The sequence below is a fragment of the Pseudopodoces humilis genome, chromosome 15, assembly GCF_049639895.1.
Source record: "Pseudopodoces humilis isolate 2021_Gansu_Grassland_sample_001 chromosome 15, ASM4963989v1, whole genome shotgun sequence".
Lineage (NCBI taxonomy): Eukaryota > Metazoa > Chordata > Aves > Passeriformes > Paridae > Pseudopodoces > Pseudopodoces humilis.
The window spans coordinates 13,296,844-13,315,000 of NC_142214.1; the positions used below are offsets into that span (position 1 = coordinate 13,296,844).

Genomic DNA, 18,157 nt, shown 5'->3' on the forward strand with positions numbered 1-18,157 from the left:
GCTTGCTGAGTTTTCAGGCTCCTGCAGGAAAGGTTGAGGTGTTGAACTGCTGGAACATGAATAAGCTGATGAATAAGGCAGTCTCTTCCACACTGTTAAGGCAAAGGAAGTCCTTCCCAATGCACAGCATCAGAGGAGGAACCTTTTGCTGTCTTGGTGTTGGACCTCTGCTCCCATCACTCACCTTGCTGCACCCCAGGGCTGCCTCTGGGACTGGAGCTGAGATGTTCAACAGCACCACTCATTCAGCTGCAGATTCACAGACCCTGTTTTTCTGTACTTATCCTGCATTAATTAGAATTGCCCACTACAAGATAACTTTTTCACATGTACCAAAAGATGCTGGTGCTCAGTTTTTCCCTTGGACTGTTCTGTCTCTCTGGGAAGGATAAAGGTCAGCTCCTGCCTGCAGGATTCCAGAGGCTCACTGGTCCCCAGCAGCATGGCCATGGCACACAAAAACCATTTCTTCCTGCCTCCTCCACTCTCAACCGAGGCTGACCACCAAAACATTTAATGAACTCTTAAATTATCAGTCATTTGTGATAATCACTTATCATCACTCTTAAAAAATCAATAATTTCAGTTAAAAAAATAATACAGTAGCATTTAAACTAGTCAGTTATTACCTCTTCTATGACCTTAAAGGAGTTCATGGTTAACATCTGGTAATTGTGAGAGAAGCAGTACTACTTTTTGACCAGTCCCAGTTCCCGAGTGGGGATGGAGCAGCCCATGATCCCAACCTCCAGCACAGCTGTGGCTCCCTCAGGTGCCAACCACTGTTTGTTCCTGTTCCTTTTAAAGGATTTTCAGACGATGACCTGGCCAGCATTGTGGATGGTGGCTACAGCCCAGACAAGAAGAAGGGTAAGTGGTGACCTACAGATGGTTGTTTTCTTTAGCAGTTATGGCTTGGGGTTACCCCTCAACTCCTAGAAAGAGCCCTGTGCAGAGCAGTGCTGCCTCCATGGTGGGGGCAGAAAGGAATCTCAGCCATGGAGCCAAGGGAAAAGTTCTTGGCCTCTGTGATCATGTCTGGTGCCAGCCATTGGAGATGCTTGGTTTTGAGTCCATGGAGGCTCTGCAGCACCAGCTGCCACCAGGAGAGATGGGACCTGTGTCTCCCCTATCACCTCGAGGGCACCCTGGTGTCATGCATGGGTACATGCCTACATTTGCCTTCCACCACACGACCACCAATGTTTGGAACAAGGGGGAAATCCAGCAACAATTGGATAAGCTGTTCACAAGGATCCACAGCATTAAATATTAAAAGCAGTCATGTAAAGAGCTGAACATCACAAGCCTAATCAACATTTAATAAATCCCTGTGCCAAGGACAAGACACATCAGAGGCATTACTCCAATTCTGACCTGCTTCAATAAATTCAGGGTGTGAACTGACTTAGCAAGGACTGAAGTTCCGAGTGGGAGCACCTTCTCCTCCCAGCCCAGTTTCTCTAGGGAAGCCACAATAGACTTCAAGCCAATTGAGGGTTCCTTGACGTGATGGAGCTCAGGCAGTCATCTCCCTGTGTGCTGCGTAACACTATCAGCCCTTCAGGTGTTCTCTTGACACTGAGCAGTGGAGATGTAAAAGGTGGGGGTGAGGGTAATTGTCAGATACAGGCATCCCATGCAGAGGAGCCCCCAAAACTTCCCCATACACACAAAGAGGGAGAGGAGTAGCTTCAAAGCCCTCAGAAGTAAAAATGAACAGCCCAGTGGAGTGTGGGGGCAACAGAAAAGCTGCAGCCTGTGGAGGCATCTGCCCACCCCCAGGCCAGGGCTGCCCTGCCACCTCTCTCCTGTGTGTCCCCTCCCTCCCAGCACAGCAGTGCGGAGAGCGGAGGGGGCAGGGGCACTGATGGGATTGTGTCTCTGCAGGTGCCAGTGGCAACACCGACAACAACTACAGCGGAGGTAAGTGTCACAGTGGATGGTGAGGCAGGAGGGGTGGTGTGTGTGCCCATCACAAAGCTCTCTCTGTGCCCCACAGTAGCAGAGACAGGGACAATCGCCGGCATTGCCAGTGGCCTGGCCATGGCGCTCATTGGGGCTGTCTCCAGCTACATCTCCTACCAGCAGAAGAAGTTCTGCTTCAGCATCCAGCGTAAGTCCTTCCCCAAGCACCCCAGCGCACACAGCAAGCACACACCTGTTTCACCCTAAACCCCACTGCCATTCTCTACCCAGTGCCCCTGAGCTAGCAGAACAAAGCCCCAGCCACATTCATTAAGCCTCCCCCATGTCAGGTTTTGCACAGACAGGAGCCCACCTGCAGCAGCAGCCCCAGGACCCACTGCCACCCCCAGGGCTCACACTGTCCCTCATACCCCACAGAAACACAGCCTAAGACCAAACTATGAATACCAAACACAGTAAATATGAAAAAACCCCAAAACCATCCCACCCCAAAATAAACAAACCAAATCCCCCCCAAGAAAAGCCCCCTCAGAAAGCAGTAAAAACTCACCAGGCACAGGAAAGGAAGCAGGGGCAGTGGATACACCTGGGGCTTCAGCCCACTGCTCCCTCAGCAGGTACGTGACAATCATTGCAGTAAACTACAAATTAAGCAGCAAAACTTAACATAAAACACCTTGTGCACAAGCTGCCCCTTAAAGCTGCTTGGTGCAAGCATTACAGGAGGGTTCTCACAGCCTCAGCCCACAGCACTCACCTGACTATAGTGGGCTCCTGCAGCTTGCTCTTTCTGGGAGGGAAGTTAAAAGAAGCTGAGTTACAAGCTCTTTTTTCAAATTAATTGAAATCTCCTGTGAGTCCCATTTGCCATAGGGAAAGGTTGTTTGGAGTTGGAAATTTCTGTTGGAATAGTGCTATTTTCCCAGTTGTGACTGAAACAAACAGCATTTTGGTAAATTAGATCAGCAGGAAAAGTCAAATGAATGTGATGGAATGAAACACCCTTGTATATTCCCCCCCACTTAAATGATATTTTGGGAAGAATAAATAATAAAAAAAATGGAGTAAAGTCTTTGATGAGGAGGAAGCTGAGAGACACAAAGCCCCAGAAAGGCAGCACAAAATTAAAGTTAATTATAAAGGAGGATTAATTTAAGCCATCAGACATGGCATGCTGGGCTAATGTCAGGCTATAGATGCATTGCAGTGCATGACAGAAATCTTAAGAGCTGTCAGCCACTGCAAAAGTGGCTTTTTATTGAAAAACATAAATTGCATTTCGTGTTATTCCAGAAAAACACATGCCTGGGTGGAGGCAATGGTGATGTGCAGTGACCACTCGCTTAATGTGAGGAACAGGCTTGGTTCTTTCTCTTGCCCAGCTGTCCTTCATTTTTGAGTCTCTTCTAAGGAGTATTTGCTGATGATTCCCCTAAAGGACATGCACAATGCTGCCTAGAGCTCTTCACCCCACTTTCTTTTCTTACACCTCAGCTCATACTTGCCAGCCATGCTCTAGTCTGTAGCTCAGCCTCTTGGTGTCCCTGAGCTCTTGCTGTGCCTGGGCAGGGTGGGAGCTGTACCTTTCCTGCCTCCACAGCTTGGCCAGCTGCTGTCTGCAGTGTCTCTGCTGGTGTGGGGACTTTATGGGGGTTTTCTAGCCAGTTGCAGAACTTTTTTCTCCTGTGTCTTGGAGACAGCAGCTGCCCCATTGCTGCCTAAGGCTCCCACCACACTCCTTTAACTCGGTCCTGGCACTATTCCCTGCCTCCCTCCTTCACTGCATGATAGCAATGAGCCCTATCCAAACCTGGTAGTGATGTACAGCCAGTACCTGTCATACCCTGAGCCATATTTAGATGTGCAAACAAGTTATAGATGCCTAAAAAGTGTATGCTGTGTGGCCTGATTGCCCAGGCTTCATTTGCAGAGCAGCACCCAAATCCCCTTCCCTAGTCCCTCTCTAATGGATGCAACAGCACAGCACTTTCACCTCTGCCTTCCCCCACAGTTGTCCCTTAGAGGAACTGCTGAGGATGGCGAAGTCCATGGCATACCCCAGACTGTCTTAATTCATCTCCAGCTCTGAGCTGGACCACCCCCTTTCTCCTGCCCACCAGTGTCCAGCCTTGCTCCTTGGCCTCAGCTCCACTTGTTGATAATGTTGGGAACTTCTTTGCATTTAAATAAGGGACTTATTTGGGATTTGACACCCCACTGAGATCCTGCTTCATCACCACAGCCCTGCTCTGAGCTACTTCTTGAAGCTCTGCATAATTTAGCTTTTAATGAGGCTGTGGCACATCTCTGTGCTGAGGTGCAGGCCCTGCTGCACAGCAGTCCTTCTCCGGGAAGCCTTCCTCCTCAGAGCTGAGCGCCTCAGACAGGAATTAGCTGGGCTGTCTTGCATGATGAAGGTGAAGCAGGAGCCTCAGACAAAAGAGCTGCTGCTAGAGCTGAGCCTGCCAGGATCTCCATGGGTGCTTTGAAACCCAGGAAGTCTCAGCACTGGCTGTGGGTTATTGAGGCTCTGTGCTGCTGTCACTGCAGAGTAGGTTTCAAAAAAAACTTCTCGGCTGTTACAGCTCTGAGGCCCATTACCAGAGTTTTTAAGGCATCAAAGCAAATAATTTTACTTTCTACCCATCTCACTCTGTTTATTGTACTTCTCAGAGGGACTGAATGCAGAGTATGTGAAAGGAGAAAACATGGAAGCTGTCGTGAGCGAGGAGCCCCAGGGTGAGAGCCTTGTATCCCTTACCCCTGCCTGCATCCCTCCACAAAATAGCTTTGCTGAGGGACTTCTTTAAAGTCCCTGGTGCTGCATGGAGCTGCTGTATCCCTTTGATGATGGCACTGCTTAGGTGATGCTACAGCTTTTGTGAAACACCCACCACAGTGCTTTTACCCCTTAACTGCACACAAAGGAAAGCCTGGTAAGAACCCAAAGACCTCACGCTGCAAAAGATGGCAGTTAACATTTACCTTTCATGTAATCAACTATTGAGTCTTGCACAAGAGAAGCATGATCTTTCTATCAGTGACAGACAATCAAGGTTGCTGCAAAGGCTTTTCCAGTGTCACATACAATCAGCCAGTGCTTGGGTGCCCATTGCTTGTGCCCTGGTTCCATCGTGTGCTATTGTACTCATGGGTTTTTTTCTTTCTCCCTAGTTAAATATTCAGTCCTGGAAACGCAGTCAGCAGAACCACCAAAACAAGACAGTGTGAAGATATAAAGTGTGACCCAGGGCTAGAAAATAATCAGTCAGCAGCAACAGAGATCTTATATGCTTGTAATTAAGCTTTTAATTTAATTTTACTCCAAAGCTATTTAATGTGCATTTAAGCTTGAACTGGCTTTTTGTTGCTCTAGGCTTTAGGGTTAGACTGGTAGCATGTGTTTATTTTTTGTGAAGAGGTTTATGTTTACATCGAAGTAGTAGTGTAGGATTGGTGTGCAGTTGTATGGAAATCCACAGAAGGTACTTCAGCAGTGGTCAGTTTTTCAAGAGTTTACAGGTATGAGGACAGTGAGGTGCCTGTAAATAGCAATCCAAAGTCAAACCCTGCAAAGCCCTCTGCAAAGCACCTCCAGCCACCTTCTGCCATTGGCTCTAGACAGTATCACTTCCAATGGCAGGAACAAAGCTGCACATTTCCTGAGGATAGACTGCAGTCCTTCATGTAGCTACACCTAAAAATGAAGTGCCTATGGTGGGTCCTCATGTGGGGGGCCTTGCGCTGAGCCAGGTGACTCCCTGCTCCCAAGCCAGGAGTTGAGGATGCTTCACCACCACCACCACCCAGTGCTGGGCTTCTAACCAAAGGACCTGATTTTCACACCAAGTCACAAATACAGTTGAGAGTGTGTGCAGTGTTCACTTTCACCAAATGCCATTTGAATGCTCCACTGTGCTGCAGATCAGAATGAAACTGAAGTGATACGGTTTGTCTTAAGCTGCACCAGGGGAAGTTCAGGTTAGACATTAGGAAAAAATTCTTCACTGAAAGAGTGATTGGGCACTGGACTTGTCTGCTCAGGGAGGTGGTGGAGTCAGTGTCCCTGGACATGTTTAAGAAAAGACTGGATGTGGCACTCAGTGCCATGGTTTAGTTGATGAGGATGTGTTAGGTTAGGTCATAGGTTGGACCAGATGATCTCAAATGTCTTTTCCAACCTAGCTCATTCTGTGATTCTGTGATTCTGTCTCTGTGACTTGAGATACCTAAGTTGTCACCACAATTAAAGCTGTGTGCATATGGATGCTTTCAAGGACAGGTTCAGATTTCAGTCACACTAGAACAAGTTACAGATTTAACCCAAAAGAAAATAAGCAAAGCAGGTATCTGTTAAGATCTGTAATGCTCAATACCACAACAGAAGTCAAGCTTAAGAAGATGCAGTCCCCTCCTTCTATCAGCAACTATATCAGGAGTGCTCCCAGGCACCTAGAGGCAGAAAAATAATTTAAATTTCATTCTTTGTGTCATTGGCTAAACCTTTAAAAAAGGCAGTACCTTCTGAGAGGATGAATCCTCCATCACTGTCCTGCATGGGGTTCCTGCCTGGGAAACATTGGGCTGTGACTGGTGCTCAGCAGAACACTGGGCTGCACCAGGACAGTGCATACACAGCCCCTGCTACGCTGCTGAACCGCTGCCTTAGACCCAGCCTTCACTATCTTGCAAGAATTTCTGTTTCGATTTCTAATCCCTCCCAAGCAAGCTTTTTGACTCCTGCTAAAATGTGAATAACTGCCACTTTCCAATACATTTTTCCAAATCAATGATTCCTTAAAAAGCATGCTCTTGAGTGAAGGAAATTCCACTTTACTTGGTGTAAAAGGTACTATTTATATATAAACCTGAAATGTGAGCAATGGGTTTGCAAATTCCATATTTTATGAATGTTATTAAGAAAACCAAACCTTTCAGTATCATGTACAAATACACAGTTTTCAGGTAGACTTAACTTCCAGAAGGCCTTGCGAGGAGGTGAATGAGCCCAGGAGCATTGCTGTCTAACAGCACTATTTGGAAGGAAATTTCCTAGTAACTTGTTTAAGTATTTCACAATTGCTGCACAATTCTTTATGCTCTTTTTAACACTTGCATTTTTAAAGCCTTATACTAGCTCTGGCAGAACAGCTACAGTGGTTTATAAGGTGCCTCACAACTATTCAGAACACTTAGGCTATGATACTACTCTGAACTTCTGCTGCTTTGTTTTATGAATGTGTTTGGAATAGGAAAGAAATGTTAGTAATTGGCTCAGATAATGGAAGCATAGGAAAGAGATGGGATGTACTGTTTGCTTACTCCCAGAGAAATGTTTTCATGGAGGAAGTATGGTCTGCAGAATTTGCAACAGGAGTTCAGGTGCTGGCTAAGCCACACAGCTGAATTCGTGTATCTCCAGTCCCAAGCACCAGCACTTGTTTTTTGTTCTTACCCAAACATATTTGAAAGCTGTAGCATGAAGTGTGTTTTCTGTAAGTTACTGTGGATGAAGTGTATAACAGATGATCACTAGAAGCTGTTTTCCCAGCTTAGATCTAGTGCTCATAATTCCTCCTCTCACTTTGCCAGTGACCATGTTCCTGCAGATGCAGATCACAGGTTTCACCCTGCCCTGCCTGTCTGACCAGAGTGTCACTAGTCAGTGTGGTTTAAAGAGTAAAGCACCTACCCCTCCTCTGGGGACTCTTATATTAGGGCATAGAAGGAACACAAGTCTAATTCAAAATACTGCAGGACACAAATTTAACAAAGAAAGGCAGCAAGCTCTTTCACTGGAAAACCCGCCCCAGTGTTTGGGACTCAGAAGCTGCTGCTTTGCCCAAGGCTGTTCTATAATGTTGGTGACTACTTACACCTTAGTGTAACGTGTAGGTTTGTGGAAATCCATAAATGCACAGTGAAAGAGAACACTTACAAAGTGAATAGTGACAGAATTCAAGATTTCTTTCTCTAGGATTTTGAATAGGAAAATACTTGCAAATCCTTCAGTAGAGAAATAGGCTTGGCCTTCTTGTCAAAACTGAACAAAAGGCAGAGTCTTAGTGGTAAATGTCAGCAAAGGCTCAAATGATTTTTTTTATTTGCTGTTTGTCCCTTCTTCCATCTGAGCTGCCACCACTCTCTGAGAAATATGGAGTTTATACATCATCTATATTTTAGGCATTATAGCAACTGAGAGGTTTCCTGTGTATTTTCCTAGTAGTGCTCTAAGTTCTGGAACAGCTGACCCAGCACTGACTTCTACTTTCATTTAATTATGATTTATTCACTTTAAATCGGGATATGGATTTTTAAAAAATCCTGCATTTAAGCTCTGTATACATGGCATGAACTTTCTTGTCCTTTATAAAAAAGCCAATAAACCACTAGAAAATTGGTTTGCTTTTTTTTCTTTAATGAGTCCAAAACCTATACATACAGATATCCTGAGAGTTTTTGTACGATGTATGCTGTGAGCTCTTTTTCTTATGACACCTCACTTCTAAAGCTATTTTAAATGGCAATAAAATGATTCAGAAAAGGTTTTGCAAAGGTTTGACAGAGAAAAGAGAGAATTGAAAGAATTCAGCTGGCTCGTTTTGTGTTTATTCTTTAAATTACTTGCATTTTCCTTTGGCAGTACTTTGTTTCAGATTCTTCAGCTGACATGAATTTCAGATCTTTTTGGCACTATAAACTCAGTAATTTTCATGCAGCCCCACTAACGAACCCTTACAAGTGCTCCATTGTCATTCTTAACTACTCATTTGTTGTGATAAAAGTGGAATTAGTCCACAATACTGTTTCAGATTCTGAAAAAGGATGAGTTGGCAGGCTGAGGCTTTAAAAATTGCTTCTCTAACAGATGAGGTTCAGGAACAAATGAAGTTCAGAAACCACGGGGTTGTGAAATTAGAGAACATTTTCTTTTGAGTGAAGTTCTAACTTAGAAGCAAGACAGATTCCTTGCTGCTGAAGAAGTGACCTGTACCAAATGAAGGTTGAATGTTAAGCTGTAACAAAATACATTTTGTTAATGTGCATGTAAGGGTCACAGGAGTTAAAACCAGAATTTAACTACCTTTGGAAAACATCAAATAAACCAAGTTGACTAGAAAGACATTTTAGACTTGATTATTTTTGTGTTATTTTTTTTAATGATGGAAGTAAGCTGCAAGTGTTTGGCTATATCCTTATGGTACATCACCTCTTCTCTAACTACAGTGAAAACTTCATTTAAAAAAATGATCCAAAACAGACTTTGTGAGAAAACAAATACCACTATGAAAACTTTAATGGTAAAAAATGGAGCATTTGCATGCATGCACACACATACACACTCTCTATCTCCCCTCCCCCCTCAGGTCGCCCAGCAGCTAAACTCAAGGCAGTGCCCAAGGTTTCCTGCAGTTTTCTTTACATTTTCACACCCAGTAGATATATGTCCCATGCAGTGCAAACTAAGCTTTTAAGTATAATGATGCGATGCTCAGTCTCACAGTCAAAAAAGTCAAGAAAGGTGGTTTATATGTCAAACTAACTACTTCTGACTCACGTGTCTTAACTCTTTCCTCCCAACTGCACAAGATCTGGCAGTTAAAAGCTATCAGTACCCTCTTAGCTCAGCAGATACGGTCTCAGCAAATGGACATTCCTTTTTGCTTTTTACCATAAATATTTCACCTGGGGAATAGTCTGAATTTCCCATTTTACTGTGTACTCTGTTGAGGCTTAGTGCACATGAATGAGAGCTCTTGATTCCTTGTTTTCAACTTCTACAGAACCAGCTGTTCTTGGTGTTACCACATACAGCACATGAATCAGTACAGCTTATCTTGGAAAATGAAAGCAATGAAACACTTCTTGTTTAAAGCTGTAATTCCTTGAGAAGACTGCCTCTGCAGGGAACAGAACCAAGCAGTTAGGAGTGTTTACTGGCTTTAAAAGCCTTCTTCCATTTTAATGAAACAACAAAAAAATTACTTTTATCTACAAAGGAGAAAGAAGTGTAAATTCAGCTCTGATACAGGACTAAAATGGCCAAGTCTCTGATGCTGATGATTCACTTAACTTACGTTACAAGCAAGAAGTGTGTCAGCTGGTTACCAAGGCTTCATCTCTTTCTGGGACACTGGATTCAGGTTGTACAACCCCCTCTCATATGTCATTGACAATAGGAAAATCCTACAAGCCCAATGTAACTGCTTGCTGTCTTTGCACATTCCCTTTATACTGAGCAGTCAAAACCAAAAACCAAAGCAGGAAATCTAGCTTTTGAACCAGAAGTTAATAGCTCTGTCCAAAGCGCATCAGAGAGGGAACAGGATTCTGCTCTTCGCTTAGCTAGTTCAATACTGTCTTATTAAAAAAACAAACAAACAAAACCCCCCCAAAAAACCAATTAGTTGTTAAATCAATAGGAGAAACCCTGATTATCAGGAAGCAGACTTGAGTACAACAATCATCTCTTCAGTGTAAAGCTATGCTCTAACTAGCCCATATGAACTACAGAATCTCTGAATATTTCTATACTATGTACAAACCCATCCACTGTGCTGACACAAGGAACAACAGGACCCTCCCCCAGATATTTCTTGTACATCAGAGACTTGCTGAGCTGTGTTGAAACTGGTGGATACACAGCCAGTCATCTGAAATAATTGAAGTTCTTCTATGCAAAACCAAATTCTCAGAGTTTAGCTTTAGAAATCCAAGCTTTAAAAGTCTCAGAATGCCCAAGCTAATCCAGTCATCACTTTTGCAATAATTATAGAGAAAATACTGTGATTATTAGCACAAATATAGAGAAAAACTTCAAAAGATTTTCTTTAGCACTGCATTTTGGAGATAATGTGCTTTACTTTAATACACAGTTGAAATGTCAAGGGAATCTGAAGTACAGAAGAGTTTCATTCAATACCAGCTCAACGTATTTTTGCCGATGTAGAATTCACTGCTGACACACTGTTCAGCAGAATCATTTTTACAGGAAAACATCTTTCATCTATTTATAAAAAGCCTGAGGCTGATTAAGAGATGCAACATTGCAAGTCTTCCTAAACTGTGTTTGTGTAGGTGAATATTTATCATAAAAATCATTCACTACAGTATAAAGGACAGGTTTAAATACCCTGTACTGCACAGTAAATATGTAAGACTGGATACAGCACTTCAGCCTCTCTAGCTGAAGTTGGGAAGGTGCTCAGCAGCTCACTGGACTCATTAACTATGTGCTGGGTAGAGTTAATGCAGAGAATGAGACACAGAAAAGTGCTGTTGTGCATTTGGAACAAATGTGCAGCAACAAATGAATACTTGCAGTCAGTAAAACCCACAATCACCATATAGCTTATAATTGGCTCTTAAGAATGGGGCTTAATTCCCACCAGCAGAACCTGGAGCAATACAAGCATGAGTCAAAAAGCAGAGCTGCAATATTTAAGTTTCCTAAGGAGAAGAACTTAGATTTTCATGAAACACAGCAAGGAAAACAATCCAGGGAAAATTTGCAGCATGCACGATTTCTAGGCCTTCCAAGAATGCCAGTGAGTAATTTTCTAAAAGGAGAAATGTTACAGTAATCAATTGTCTCCAATATGAGTATTTCTGAGGAGAGATGCGAGAACATTGGGAATGTTTATTTAACATGACAACACAGTTAAATTATTCCTTTACAGAAAAAATGCTAGTAGGAATTTAAAAAACAAAAAGTCAAGAGGCTTTATTACAAGAAAAACAGTATCATTATTCAAAAAACTTTGTCAAACAAAATCGTTGCAAGTTAAGGTCCTCAGAAGGGTTTGGACAGGCAGGTTCCATTTTCTGAATGTACAGCTTAAACCCACGGGAGGATGCCTATGTTTAACATCACATACACATGGGTATAAACGCACACAGCTTAGCATTTTGTGTGTACACTTAGAAACAAAATACGCTTCACAATGTGGAGCTATAAAGATTATGCAATTTACTCAGCTGAGTGTCATTTCAACCCCAAATATTACCATTTGCTAGAAAACAAACTTTTACTTTGTACAAGAGCTTGACATGAGCAAGTTTAACCCTAGCTCATGAGGCTGAAACTGAACAATAAGCTAAACAGTTTTTTAAACTTTTTTTCAACTTGTACAAAAGGCATTAAAAAACTTAAAGTACATGCTTTACCAAATATATTACATCATACAAGTCAGTGTGGTGTACTTGATAACTCCAGCTCAACTTCATCCACTTTTAATGGCATATTTAGTTTGAAATGTAAAACGGACTACACTGGAAAACATTTGTTCATTACCTAAAAAAAAAATAAACTGCTCTAGCAAAAAAAACCGAAAAAAACATTCTGAGTGAAATAAGGAGCTCCCATTCAAAAAAACCATTTTGTGTTCTGTGTAAGCATCATGTGGCAATTAATCTGATTCTCTCAACCAGGCATAGTACAATGTGTGAGGCATTTTCCTGTCTGCTTGGCAGATGGATTCCTTTTCAGAATGGCTAAACTCTTAGTTCCTCAAAACAAAGTTTAATTTCACAATTGGTGATTTAGCTGGAGTGTCAAAACACATATAGGAACTGCCAACAAGAAAATACACCATATCTATTGAAGCTCTTTTTGGCCTCATTGTGATATTACCAGACACAGAGTAAGGCATGTAGATCATAGCAATTACAAGTCACTTACAATCCTTTTGTGATGGGAAAAGCATTTCACCCTCTGTGTTATCTGACACTATTTTTTTCACATGGCTTTAGTTCCACATCACACAGAGGTGTGCACTGGTGTGGTGGAATGGGAAGGAGATGAACCTCTGTCAGAGGAGGAAATGGAACGTGTGGCAGCCTCCCGCTGCAAATCCTCAACCCTCTTCTGAAGCTCTGTCCGGATGGCCAGAAGTTCTTTAAGATTTTGGTGGATCGGAACCTGCCAAGTAAAGAAAGAAAAGGCTTACTTTGACTCTCAAAGACTCTCATATCTTTCCAGCAATACATCTGCTGTTGCTTTCAATAACAAGGAATTCAACTCTTGTGAATTTCAGTATGTCAATATTTAGGGAAAGTGTTTCTTTAGTCATTTGAAATGAAACATTGCAGGAAACAGTCCCTTTCTAAAAACACAAATGGCAGGGGACCTATTAAAAAGTGTTTGCAAATGGTTTTGATAGGATGCCAAATATACTCTAATAAATGTACCTGTATCCCTTATCAATGCCACTGTCAGCTGAACCTAAAATGCCTTTCCTGGGAATGATTTCTCTGGTCTGTTGGGAAAGGACTTACTTTATACATAGTTCACAAAGCTGGTTCCATATAGGAGCATCTTGTTACTCTTCTAACCAGGCATCTTCCCAGGAGTCTGACCCCTTCCAGTGAGAAAAGTGCAGCAGCCAAGTGAATGGTGCCTGGACCTCCCAAAGTCTTTCTCCAGTAAATCTTTCACAGAAGTGCATTGTACAGGTTTCTGTTTCTGACATTACTCAGCAAACATTGAAGATGCACCACTCTGCATCAGAGCCCTTTCATATTCACCTAAAACATTAAACTATATCGTGGCTAAAGGAAGATTCAAGCCATACTGGATTTTGCAGCTGGATTTGTTCTTAGACAAGCAGAGAGAAACCCTCCTTCTCTTCCAAATTCCACAACAAGGCCAAAAAAGTTTTACTGTGCTTTTAATTAATTTATTTATTTTATAATATAGCTTATTTATTTATTTTAATTTATTTTATCCTGTACAAACTCTAATTGTTTATACCTTTTGGAAACAGCAAGACAGGGGAAAAAATTTAATTACACTGATACAACAATCATGGGGAAATGCAGCATTGGGAGACCTATGGATTGCTAGATGAGTAATTTATACCCTGGGCTTCTGGAATGCCAGGCTCCAGTGAATTGCATTCACCTACTATCAGTTCCTACTGCTTAACAGTGATTGTTAAGGCTGGGATGCACACCTGAACCTGACATCTGCACGTGGTGCCATGTGCAGGAAATAGCAAAAACCAGAAAAGGTTTTTACTTGTTATTAACACACAGTTGAGTCACAACTTACATTTTGTGAATTCTCACTTTTTAAAGAACATATATCCAAAATCCATGCTTTCGATATTGTCCTGGGGTGACTTTATGATACTGGTATCCCCAATCGTCTGGTTTATGTTATATATTAAGTTCTGCACCTTTAAGACTGGCTTTGAGAGCAAGAGAGGGGGAAGAAGAAGCGCGCAGTTTGTGTTAAGGAAAAACATCACTCCCACACATCCCGCTCCTGGACTGTGGTGTCTGCAGCACGGACAGACAGCGGGACAGAGCTTCTCTCTGGCTTTTAGTTAGTTTTAGCTAGCTGAGGCAGAGGAGTTCCCTGGACCTTTGTTTGGTTTTTTCCCAATTTTCTTGGATCTGTGCAAGCCTGCTCTGGACTGAACACCCAGCCAAACCCCAGGAGCTCACGCCTGTGGCCCACCGGGGCCTGGGCCTCGGCACTTTCCAGCGACGGAGGGACTGATAAGAACCTGAGCGAGCCGAGCTACACCACATGAAAAGGACTTTTCTTCCTAGACTTGCCATCCCATCAAACAGCAAGAGGTTTTATTATTTAATATTACTCAATTTCTGTTAAATAAACAGCTTTTTCCACTTCTCTCTAAGGAATTTTTTCTTTTCCCGGACCAGTTAGTGGGGAGGGGCATTTCCCTGGGGAAATCCCCATTTGGAGTTTTCCTTCCTAATTTGCCCTAAACTAAGACAGATATTGATGTTTTCAAAACCTAACACAGAAAAATACCATTTAATTTTTAACTCTTGTTCTAACCTAAAACAATAAAATAGTACCAAAGGTATTTTTAGGTCTACAATTTTTTGGCCATATAGTTTTTTTCTTGTTTGTGGCTTAGCCCATAAACAGAAACTTCAGTGTATTCAGTGTATTGAGAAAGTGCTGCTCCCAATACCCTGGAAATCATCAATTCGTCTGGCATATCATCTACAGCAATTTTAAAAGCATAACTTTTGGACCCTGGAGCTCTGCCCTCACTGTGCAATGAATTCCTTCTCTTGCAGTTTTACCTGACATCCTCTATACAAATTCTTCAGCAAGTGAGGTCACAAATCTACAGTTCTCCTTCACTAATCAAACACAAAGCACACCCTCCAGAAAGCCAATCTCATTTTTCTGAGGTAGACTACAGAAAGTGTATACACCTAGAAACATGGCAAAACTGAGTCTGCTGATGAAGATCATCCAAGATACTGTAATACACACTGTGGAAAATTTAAATTTTAGTAAAGATTGAGATTTTCTGGAATTGGCAGCCCCCTGCATTTATTTTTTTTTCCTCAATAAAAGATCCCTTTCTCACAGATTCCTACTTTGTATTTCCTCAGGAAGACATTTTCCTGAAATATTTAGGTCCCTAAAAGAGTGATTTACCATTGGAATCATCAGTCACACAAGCCCTGGGTCATGGGAGATCTGTACACCTGATTTCTGCACAGATTAACCATGACTCAGCAAACCAGGCCAATTTCTTGCAGCCAGATTTCACATGGGCATCAGTTGCTGGGTTCCATTGCAGAGCTTGAATGCTCTCAAAAAGCAGCTTCATACAACTAGCTTTTGGGGAACCTACTACAAATCTTTCCAGGATACACCACACAAAAGCTGCTGCAGGACAGCTTTAACGTGCTTTGAGGAAGAAAAGTGTGGCTGCACCTCTCAATCCCTTTGCATGCCCAGTGCCTTATTTAACAGGCACATGCTCCAGCTTTCATGCAAGTGCTGTTCTCTCCACAGGTCCATTGGGAAAAGGAGAGCTGCCTTTCAATAAATTAGCTAAATAACAATAATGACTTTTAAAAAGCCTGTGTATATTCAAGTCACACACAGAACTCTTCAACATTAAGACTCCAAAATTATGCTCCAAAGAATTAGGAAGTGTCAGAATGAAGTCTAATTCTCTAACCTCAATTCAGCCTTCCTGTACATCTGTATAAAATCACTGGTCAAATAAATACTAAAATACTAACTTCCCCCTTGTATTCCTCATTTACTTGGTGCACAGGCTGATGCTACTTAATTAATGAGAAGTTATTCCATATTTAGTTTTCTTTGCAGTGTCCGACCCCATCTTTTATTTATTCTTCTGATTTTAAAATGCTGCAGTTTCCTTTCCTGTACTTTCATCTCATATTAAGAAACAAATTTATTTCTGCAGCACCCTAATGAAGTATGGGAGTATTAACACTCTGCTTTTACAAACAAGGACCTGAAGCCAGCATCTCCTAATTTTGCATACTTTGGATCTCAAATTGGTTTAACAGGGAACTTGGGAATTCTGCAGCTGGGCCAAGAAGGACACCTAGTAAATAAGGATACATAGAGGGACCATTCTGCTCCAGGTGAGCTCCCTTACAACAGAGGAATCCTGTGGCAAAGGCAGGGAGAAACTTCATTTCTCTCAGGGGACAGCTCTTCCCCTGCCTGCACCATGTCCCCTCCAGTCTACTTTCCCAGACTCTGTTCCATGGGTTGAACAGAAGGCAAACACCTCCAGCACCCAGAACATTAATCACTCCTAGCTCCTATTCCAGCTAGCCTCAGCTCTCTTGTAGACTCTATATAAAATCAATCTCTCACTCCTTTTATTTATTCTCAGTTCTTGAAAATACATTGAGATTGTTGCAGCCTCAGACGTCCAAATGGAAGGCATTTCTTCCACAATATGAGTGGGTCAGTTTCTGAAATATAATCTTAGTAAAATCTCATTTGCCCCAGAGGTAGAACATTTATAGAAAAACAGCCCCTTGTCCTAACAGAAGTCCCATAAGTTTCCCAATATTTTCATATGGGAAAACATTTTTCTTAGTCACATTCTCATAAGCAACTGAGCATTCTTGGATGAAGTTTTACAAAACAATTCAGTCAGACACACAAACTTAGGGACTCAATACAAACCACTAGAGCCCAGCTAAGCTGTAAGCAAGGCAGAGCAGGATCTTATAGTAGGGGAAAAAAAGGGATCACTTTCTAAGTATTTGCCATCTTTTAGTAAGGGCATGTTAGATTTAAACACTGCAAGACAGTTCCACATAAATATCATCATGTCATTTCATCTGGTAGTGTAAACACAAAGGATTTTCTGATATGAAGTCTTTCCCAGGAAAAGATTATTTTTGATTGCCATTAACACATCCTGTTAATGTGTTAATGTGGATCATGTGGATGCACACAACATTAAAAAATAAAATTCTAGAAATAGGTTTCACATATTAAACTTCCAATAAACACTTTAATTTCATGAAATAACATGTCAAATTCAGTCTATAAAAATCTAAAGCAACTGACAATTGCTGATTTTTTAGTAATAAAGGTTCATATTCAAATTACAATATCATGGGGTAAGGAAAAGGTGGTATAAGCAGCTGAAGTACCACGGAAGTTCCTACAAAAAAACCTGAAAAAGAGCCTGGCATTAGGAGCCATGTTTTCCTCCAGATGTCTTCAGTTCTGTTGTTGTAACTGTCCTTTTTTGAAAAAAAAGCAGCAAATTCAAAAGTGAAAGAATGAAAATAGAGTGAAAAGGGGAGGATATGCCCACAATAAAGCCTCAACCTTAAGTTATGTGTTTTGGGGTATTTTTTTTCTTTTTTTTTTTTTTTTTTTTTTTTTAACAAAATCATTAAGAAAACCATGGAATTATGCAGCTTTCTGGAAGCTTCCTTCCATCTTAGATGGAGGAGGAAGAGTAAAAAGATGAAGCATCATGAATTAAATTCTGTCATGAAAAACATTAACATTAAAATGTCAGTTCATTTTCACACTTTCTAAAGACTTATTCTGAGGCAGATCTGTTGTTGTCAAGTGTATCCTCAAACCATCCTGTAAAAATTCTTACAGATAACCACCTTCCTGTCACTTCACCCTGTTCTATTACATCATGAGATTCCCCTCTCAAAACCTTCAGAAGGAAATGGATCCAACAACCTTCACATAAACACCTGTAATGGCTTGCTGTGAACAAGGCTCTCCCTCACTTTGCCACTGTTTAGAATGAAAGGAAGTGGAAGAGTGACAGATTCTGTAAGGAACAAGAAGTTCAAAGATCGTTTATTAAATGATCTGTTACCACCTTAACCCTAAAAGCATGTCTCCAAGTCAAGCTTGTATTACTCTCTTGTTAAGAAATCATGTAATCAGTTTGCCTGAAATGAATTTGTTGGGAAGCTGACA

The 18,157-nt window shown here is 41.8% G+C and overlaps 2 protein-coding genes across 7 annotated transcripts in view; one reads left to right on the plus strand and one right to left on the minus strand.

Annotated features, from left to right (window-relative positions):
* Positions 1-8,329, plus strand: part of CD99L2 (CD99 molecule like 2) — a 30,221-nt gene extending 21,892 nt beyond the window's left edge. For 2 of the 3 annotated variants that reach the window (XM_088062722.1, XM_014260942.2), the window contains 5 exons: positions 808-870; positions 1,891-1,926; positions 2,003-2,116; positions 4,603-4,668; positions 5,104-8,329. In XM_088062722.1, the coding sequence (XP_087918848.1) occupies positions 808-870; positions 1,891-1,926; positions 2,003-2,116; positions 4,603-4,668; positions 5,104-5,168 (344 nt within the window). In that variant the 3' untranslated portion in view covers positions 5,169-8,329. The remainder of the gene's footprint in view (positions 1-807; positions 871-1,890; positions 1,927-2,002; positions 2,117-4,602; positions 4,669-5,103) is intronic. The other variant, XM_014260943.2, reaches the window with a different exon arrangement.
* Positions 8,330-8,684: 355 nt separating this feature from the next.
* The window catches only part of MTMR1 (myotubularin related protein 1), a 45,737-nt gene continuing 36,264 nt past the window's right edge, over positions 8,685-18,157 (minus strand). For all 4 annotated transcript variants that reach the window (XM_088062713.1, XM_005532391.3, XM_014260944.2 and 1 more), the window contains one exon: positions 8,685-12,850. In XM_088062713.1, the coding sequence (XP_087918839.1) occupies positions 12,689-12,850 (162 nt within the window). In that variant the 3' untranslated portion in view covers positions 8,685-12,688. The remainder of the gene's footprint in view (positions 12,851-18,157) is intronic.